The sequence below is a fragment of the Cricetulus griseus genome, chromosome 4 (assembly GCF_003668045.3).
Source record: "Cricetulus griseus strain 17A/GY chromosome 4, alternate assembly CriGri-PICRH-1.0, whole genome shotgun sequence".
NCBI classification, from domain to species: domain Eukaryota; kingdom Metazoa; phylum Chordata; class Mammalia; order Rodentia; family Cricetidae; genus Cricetulus; species Cricetulus griseus.
The window spans coordinates 103734723-103742548 of NC_048597.1; the positions used below are offsets into that span (position 1 = coordinate 103734723).

Consider the following 7826-nt stretch of genomic DNA (forward strand, 5'->3'; position numbering starts at 1 on the left):
CCCACATCATCCTAGCCCTGCTGCCCTAATGACATGCTGTCCCTTCCTAGATGGAGGAGCAGAGTGACCAGCTGGAGAAGCTCAAGAGGGAGCTGGCAGCCAAGGCAGGAGAGCTGGCCCACGCACAGGAGGCTCTGAGCCGCACAGCGCAGGTGCCTGCTAGCTGGGAGCACTGGGGTGTTGCTGGGATCAGGCTGGGGCAAGCCGGGTCCTCTTCTCGTGAACTGGGCCATAGTTACATTGCAGTGGGCCCTCAAGCAGGCCGGTATGTCCCTGGTCCTCAGGAAGCTCTCAGTGTCTTGGGAGTGGTGTGGTAACAAGACATGGGCAGGAAACACGGAGGTAAGTTACACCGGGCAGGTTGACATGGCTGTTGTAATTCTCCATGTTCACAGAGTGGGTCAGAGCTGAGCTCACGGCTGGACACCTTGAATGCAGAGAAGGACGCACTGAGCGGAGCCATGCGGCAGCGGGAAGCAGAGCTGCTGGCTGCCCAGAGCCTGGTGCGGGAGAAGGAAGAAGCACTTAGCCAAGAGCAGCAGCGCAGCTCCGAGGAGAAGGGCGAGCTGCAGGGGCGGCTGGCAGAAAAGGTAAGGTTGCTACATTGTCAGGCACATCCTCTGGTGTGAGTGAGTCAGTATTCTCACTGTGCACAGAGCCTGGCTTCCCTTCCATTGCTGAGACATTCTCCCCTCTCCCAAAGAAACCCAGGCATAAGAACAGGGTTCCAAGTTTTCCACATCTTTGCCACCACTTTTTACTGTCTTCTCATTTTAGCCAGTTGCATGGGTATGAAGCTCTTGTTTATTGTTTTGAGACAGGGTCTCTCCCTCTCCCTCTCCCCCCTCTTCTCTCTATTTATATAATCCAGGTTAGCCTCAAATTCAGGGTGGTCCTCTTGTCTCAGCCTCCTGAGTACTGGGTGTGTCCTACCACTCAGGGTTGTTTACTGTGATTGTGATTTTTCTATTGATACTGTTTTTGGAAAACATTTGCATTTATTGTGTTTCGGGGGAGGGGGTATGCGGGTGGGACACATGTAGAGTTCGGAGGATAACCTGCAGGAGTCAGTTTGTTCCTTCTACTTCTGGGTCCTAAGGATTGAACTCAGGTTTTCAGGCTTGGTGGCAGGCCCCTTTACCTGAGCCCATTGTCAGCCCATTGAACATCTTTTTGTGTGTTCAGTGACTCTTTGAGATAAGTCTGTGCAGGTCCTAGGCTGGCTTGACATTAATTAGGCAGTTTGATCCCCCCCCCCCACACACACACACCCTGTGAGTCGTCCAAGCCCTGGGAGGTAAGAAGATGGTCTAGAAATCTCTACTCCAGCTAGGCTTGGGCACCCTGCTATGAGGGAGTTAACTTGACCAGCTGCCCACTGTCAGTCCTTGGAACTAAGCCCCCCAGGCTTTGAGGCCTCTGAAGCCTGTGTCTCCTTGTCACCAGGAGTCTCAGGAGCAGGGGCTTCGGCAGAGGCTGCTGGATGAGCAGTTTGCAGTGTTGAGAGGCGCTGCCGCCGAGGCAGAGGCCATTCTGCAGGATGCAGTGAGCAAGCTGGATGACCCCCTGCACCTGCGCTGCACCAGCTCCCCGGGTATGTGCTCAGGGCACCTCCTGCCCTTCAGTGTAGAGGTGTCTGCTTATTTACCAGTGAAGCTGGCTCCTGTCACCTACTCCTGAGAAGCAGGTGGCAGTGGGCTGAGGTCTCCTGCTTCTTCCCTGTACTTGCAGACTACTTGGTGAGCCGGGCCCAGGCAGCTCTGGACACAGTGAGTGCCCTGGAGAAGGGCCACACCCAGTACCTGACTTCCTCTGAAGGTGAGTACGGATGGAAGGTAGAGTGGACCTGTATTTTCCATAGAGCTCCTGAAGCTAGGGCTGCCTGAAGTGGGGGTTCTCAGGGTGGCAGGCACCTCTCCAGGAAGCCTGTTACCACTCAGAGCCTTGTGCCTGCTAACTGTGGACAGGGTGTCTGCAGGAAGTAGAGGGAGCACGGGGCCTGAGGCCACCATGACTCTGCTTGGTAAATGACCTGTTGCCTCCCAGCCACTTCAGCATCCCCTGTCCACATCCATATACTGGGGTGCTGGAGCCTTGGTCCAGGCTCACTGAGAAAATGATACAGTTGCCTTGATGTCCCCTGCACGAATAATCTCATTGTTCCCTACCTACAACCTTGGCCTTGTCCACCTTTAGATGCTTCTGCCCTAGTGGCAGCATTGACCCGCTTCTCCCATCTGGCCGCGGACACCATCGTCAATGGTGGTGCCACCTCCCACCTGGCCCCCACTGACCCTGCTGACCGTAAGTCAATCCTGGTGGCAGGGCATCTTCATCTTGTCTCACACCCAATACAGGGATCAAGTCCTTGCATCAGGTCGTGGGCCAGGGTTATGAGGGGACCTTATCCAGGACTCTTAAGCAAAGGCTCCCCTCATGGACCTTCCCTTGATCCCAACAGGCCTGATTGACACTTGCAGGGAGTTTGGAGCCCGGGCTCTAGAGCTAATGGGACAGCTGCAGGACCGGACAGTGCTACCAAGGGCACAGCCCAGCCTCATGCGGCAGCCCCTGCAGGGTATTCTTCAGTTGGGCCAGGTGAGGTGTGCAGGCTGAAGAGGGGCTAACTTGTGTTTGTTCCGGGAGCTAGGCTAAGCAGGTGCGCATGCTCAGTCTGCAGCTGCAATAACTAGGGCTGGATCAGCACACCTGCTGCTCCCCGAACATCTTCCCATGGGCCTTGACGAGGGTGAATCTACCATCCCAGGACCTGAAGCCCAAGAGCCTGGATGTGCGGCAAGAGGAGCTAGGAGCCATGGTTGACAAGGAGATGGCTGCCACCTCTGCAGCCATTGAGGACGCTGTGCGGAGGATTGAGGTGAGGATTGAGCGTCAGGGCTCCCCCAGTTCCTACAGGAACTAAAGGGGCTGGAGGCTAACCGAGCAGGGGTAGGGAGGGCATCCTTGCAGTCCGCTGGCTGATTCTCTGTCACTGGGAATAGGACATGATGAACCAGGCCCGCCATGAGAGCTCAGGAGTGAAACTGGAGGTGAATGAGAGGTGTGTACTGCTTCTGTACCCAAAGCCTCAGCATGGAGCATTCCTGACTATTGAGCTGGCCAGAAAGGGGACTGGGCATGAGGCTGCACAGATCCCCTGGCCTGCTGCGGCTGAGCCTTGCGTGATGTCACAAGGCCACACTACAGAGCTGTCTTCTCTTTCTGTACCTCCCCAGGATCCTCAACTCTTGCACAGATCTTATGAAGGTGAGTGCGGGGGGTGGGTGACCCCCCCCCCCCGGAAGGCTCTGTGCTGGGACCACCTAGAGAGTCACATTTTGGTTTTGGCAGGCCATCCGGCTCCTTGTGATGACCTCCACCAGTCTGCAGAAGGAAATCGTGGAGAGCGGCAGGGTGAGCAGGACAGGCTATGGGCTGGCAGCCTCCCTGGCTGGGCCAGCAAGAGACATAAGCTCAGAGCCCCTGACCCCTTTGTGCATGACACCCCCAATCATACAGTGTCTGTTGCCACAGCTAAAAAATGCCCACACCTCAGGGAGGCTTCAGGGATATGCCTTGTGTTTCAGGGTACACCCTCTGGGTATCCATTTCCTACTTGAAATGGCCTTGATACTGTCTTGTCCTTTCATCACCACCAGGGGGCAGCCACGCAGCAGGAATTTTATGCCAAGAATTCACGGTGGACTGAGGGCCTCATCTCTGCCTCTAAGGCAGTGGGCTGGGGAGCCACACAGTTAGTGTATGTTGCCCCAGGTGGGGGTGGGGTGGGTAGGTGCTAAGGTCTGGTGTGTGGGGTTGCCCTACTGTTCATGGCGCAGAGACCCAAGCTCTGGGTCCCCACCCCTCAGGGAGTCGGCTGACAAGGTGGTGCTTCACACGGGCAAATACGAGGAACTCATCGTCTGCTCACATGAGATTGCAGCCAGCACAGCCCAGCTTGTGGCAGCCTCAAAGGTGAGCAAGGCTGTACTGATGTCTGCTACCCCAGGCTTTGTGTCAGGCCTGGGCTTGGGGCCCTCACCAGCTTCCTATGGCCAGCAAATCTGTGCCCACTCTGCTCCCTGCAGGTAAAAGCTGACAAGCATAGTCCTCACCTGAGCCGCCTGCAGGAGTGCTCCCGCACTGTCAATGAGAGGGCGGCCAACGTGGTGGCCTCCACCAAATCAGGCCAGGAGCAGATCGAGGACAGAGGCGAGTGCTTGGGGTACTCAAAGGGGCTTCCCAGAGCTGGTGGGAGAGCTCACTCAGCTTACACCCCCTCTCCCCATTAGACACCATGGATTTCTCCGGCCTGTCCCTCATCAAGTTGAAGAAGCAGGAGATGGAGACACAGGTGAGTTCTTTCATGCCCCAGCTGCCAGGCCCCCTCCTGGGACAGTGCTGACTGTCTTTGCGGCCTGCCTATAGGTGCGAGTCTTGGAGCTGGAGAAGACACTGGAGGCAGAGCGCGTGCGGCTTGGGGAGCTTCGCAAACAGCACTATGTACTGGCCGGGGTGATGGGGACACCAGGTGAGGAAGAACCCAGCCGACCCAGCCCAGCTCCCCGAAGTTCAGCCACCAAGAAGCCACCCTTGGCCCAGAAACCCAGCATAGCCCCCAGGCCAGACAACCAGGTGCGAGGCATCAGTGCTGGGTTAGGGAGGGGTGCGTGTGTGCCAATGTGGCACCTGGATGATACACGTGCTTCTGGCATCATCTCCTGAGCCCCTCATCTTTGACCCCTGCAGCTCAACAAAAAGGATGGTGTCTACCCAGCTCAACTCGTGAACTACTAGGCCCTCTGAGGTGTTCAGCAGGATGGCTGGTGGTCGTGCCTGAGCCTCGTGTAGCTATCTGGCAATGGGCAAGGGGGCCTCTGAGAGGCTTCCAACTCCTGCACCTAGAGCCCAAAGCAGCCTTCACTCCATGGGATAGTTCATCTGGATTTGAGTCTCATTTCTCTTTAGTAGGAACTGCTCAGAGCAGCCGGACCCAGCAGGCCTGAGCCACAACTGCAGCAAACATCTGGAATGGTTTGATTTTTGTGTTCTCTTCTAAGTCTCGTCAGCACGCTGGAGAAAGGCCACGGGTGTCAGGAGCCTCCCTGCCTCTGACCTCAAAAAAAGTCTGAGGCTATAACTAAACAGGAGAGGGTCCCCTGCTGGCTTTGGGGGACAAAGGGATGACCTGTGGCCCTCAAGGGAGAGCAGGTGGGCTAGGCTGCCATCCACTGGGGGCCTGGTGCTAAGGCATGCTTGGAGCCCCAGGAAACCAGGCATTGTCTGGGGCCACTGCTGGGCTGTGCCTGGGGCAGCCCTGGCTCAGATGCTGCTGCGGCTCTTGAGTTTCCATTCCCAGCCCAACTCTGCAGCCACCCTCCCTCTTCCTGTTTTCTGCTCTCCTGGCCTGGCTGCCTTCACTAGTGTGGCTGTTTATTACCTTCCTTCATGGGTAGATTTCAGACCTCCTAAAGCTGAGCCCTTTCAGCTCAGTAAGAAGCAAAAAAAAAAAAAAAAAAAAAGCATAAACAGAAGCCACAACCCACTTTTCTGGGGGCTCAAGAATTCCTATGGGGCCCTCCGGTGGAGCAGCCCAGACTTGGAGGCCTGGCCTTGCCTGCCCATGACAGTTTGAATAAATTTGTGTTTCTTGAACCTGAGGGTGAATAGTTGGGGGTGGGGAATATCCAGGCCACCAATAGACAGCAGCCCGACTGGATAAGTGCCCAGTTTCCCTCCAGCTGCCTGCCCTGTACCCTGGGAAGGCTACCAACCACAGGCCAAGGTCCGGGTCTGTGGGGGAGCCAACTCCTTTGCCCTGTGTCTAGTAGTCCCTGTGTTTGAGTTCCACTGGCAATAAAACACTGACTTGTCACCAGTGCCCTGGTGAGGGCCCATGCCAGGCTTTTCATTTCTCCAGAGATACACACAGTTGTCTGGCCCTGTGCAAGTGTCTGCAGTTGACACTAGAACCTGAGGACACCAGGAACCTTGCTAGTGTAGCTGGTGGCTGGCACCAAGTACCAGTCTTCCTGTAGATTGATATAGCATGGGCCATCCTTTACTACAGGCTCAACTAGGGAGGCCATTCCATCCCCCCATGGCCTTCCTAAATGAAGCCACTGTTATTCCAGCCTGGAATTCCTGCACTCTCCCTATGGCCTTACCAGTTAACACCAGGGCACCACATCTGAGACCGTTTGTCCTTGGTTACACAGACTTCTAGGGTTTGAGCTGGTGGGTGAGGACCTTGACCTCCATGCCACGCACTCCAGGTCCCAGAGATCACCACTCAACTTGCAGCCCCAACAGGTGGCTTGGGAACGGGGCCCTCATCCCCACACTCAGCATTTATAGGATACAAGAACAGTGTATTCTGTTGGCTCAGCCAAGCTTACTTGGCAGCAGGTGGAAGCCTTGTTCAAGTGCTTTGCAAGTATGAAGCTAATGGAATCATGTTTTTTATAGAACTTCAAACACTTGAAGAGTATTCATATTTACAAGCCAGACAAAATTGGTCTGAGCTAGCTAGTGACCCAAAGGGTCTGACCTTGCATCCTGGGGCTCCAACCTGGAACTGGAGACTAATCACCACCCGTGTCCTACACTGGAAGTCAATCCTGCACCTCCAAATCATTCACCATCCTCTGGCTCCACTTATCAGAGGGCCCTGGGGGAAAAAAGGATTCCGTAGATGTGAGTTCATAAAGATTCAAATCATCGGGTAGGTGGTGGTATCACACACTTTTAATCCCGAACTCAGGGGCAAAGGCAGGTGAATCTCTTGAGTTTGAGGCCAGTCTGGCCTACACGGATGGAAAAAAACAAACAAAAAAAACAGACTCAAATTACTGTGAAGTCTGACATACCAAGGAAGGGCTACAAATTTGGCTATAAACTCCTAGCAGCCACTGTGAAAGAAATTATCATTCTTTTTTTCAGGGTGAATTGACTTCTCAGGACATACTTCCTTCTTTCTAGTATGACCACAGGCATCTCCTATGTGCCATCACAGGGCTGTGTATGTGAGCATTTTCTGACATAGGACTGTGTGTTTGGGATTGCAGCCACAGTGCTGGGGCAGAGTGCTAAGGACTTCAAGGCACCAGCTGTCCCTAATCGATACACAGGCGGTCATAGGACAGCTCAAACAGGGTTGCTCTTGGGTCAGATCCCTTGTAGCGGCCTTGTCCAGACACACAGCTCAGCAAAGGTCAATAGAGCACAGGTCACAAAGGTACACAGCTCACCCAGGGGCAGCAGGCATGTGTGGTTAGAAACAGGGCTTAGTAGGGCAGAAGACACATACAAACAAGCATGCAGCTGAGTCAAGGGTGGCATGTACCTGAAGGTACACGAGGCACCGTAATGAGGCAGCACACAATGGGGCTTGGAGTGGAGGAGACACTGTCCTTGACACAAAATGTTTAAGCCCCTGAAATGCATGAAGAGCCAGTGTCCTATTTCATCAGCTGCACAGGCCTGTGTATCGATTAGGGACAGCTGGTGCCTTGAAGTCCTCAGCACTCTGCCCCAGCACTGTGGCTGCAATCCCAAACACACAGTCCTATGTCAGAATCAATTTTCTGTTACTGCTATCTGGCTTATAAAATACAAGAGCCTAGCTGGGTGGTGGTGCCGCACGCCTTTAATACCAGCACTCCAGAGGCAGGCAGATCTCTGAGTTCGAGGCCAGCCTGGTCTACAAGTTTCTGGATAGCTAGAAAAACCAAAGCAAAGAAATCCTATGGCTAATGCCAGGGATCCAGAATTCACCACAACTTTGTTCTTTTGAGATGGGTCTGCGTACCCCTCACTGGCCTGGA

At 54.5% G+C, this 7826-nt stretch overlaps 1 protein-coding gene across 2 annotated transcripts in view; it reads left to right on the forward strand.

Moving 5' to 3' along the window:
- Hip1r (huntingtin interacting protein 1 related) overlaps positions 1–5879 on the forward strand; it is a 29432-nt gene extending 23553 nt beyond the window's left edge. For both annotated transcript variants that reach the window (XM_027413948.2, XM_027413949.2), the window contains exons 17-32: positions 51–152; positions 396–590; positions 1447–1594; positions 1732–1818; positions 2197–2304; positions 2462–2598; positions 2768–2878; positions 3003–3061; positions 3237–3267; positions 3352–3414; positions 3660–3760; positions 3870–3975; positions 4089–4212; positions 4293–4354; positions 4429–4635; positions 4750–5879. In XM_027413948.2, coding sequence (XP_027269749.1) covers positions 51–152; positions 396–590; positions 1447–1594; positions 1732–1818; positions 2197–2304; positions 2462–2598; positions 2768–2878; positions 3003–3061; positions 3237–3267; positions 3352–3414; positions 3660–3760; positions 3870–3975; positions 4089–4212; positions 4293–4354; positions 4429–4635; positions 4750–4797 — 1689 coding nt within the window. In that variant the 3' untranslated portion in view covers positions 4798–5879. The remainder of the gene's footprint in view (positions 1–50; positions 153–395; positions 591–1446; positions 1595–1731; positions 1819–2196; positions 2305–2461; positions 2599–2767; positions 2879–3002; positions 3062–3236; positions 3268–3351; positions 3415–3659; positions 3761–3869; positions 3976–4088; positions 4213–4292; positions 4355–4428; positions 4636–4749) is intronic.
- Positions 5880–7826: the final 1947 nt, after the last annotated feature.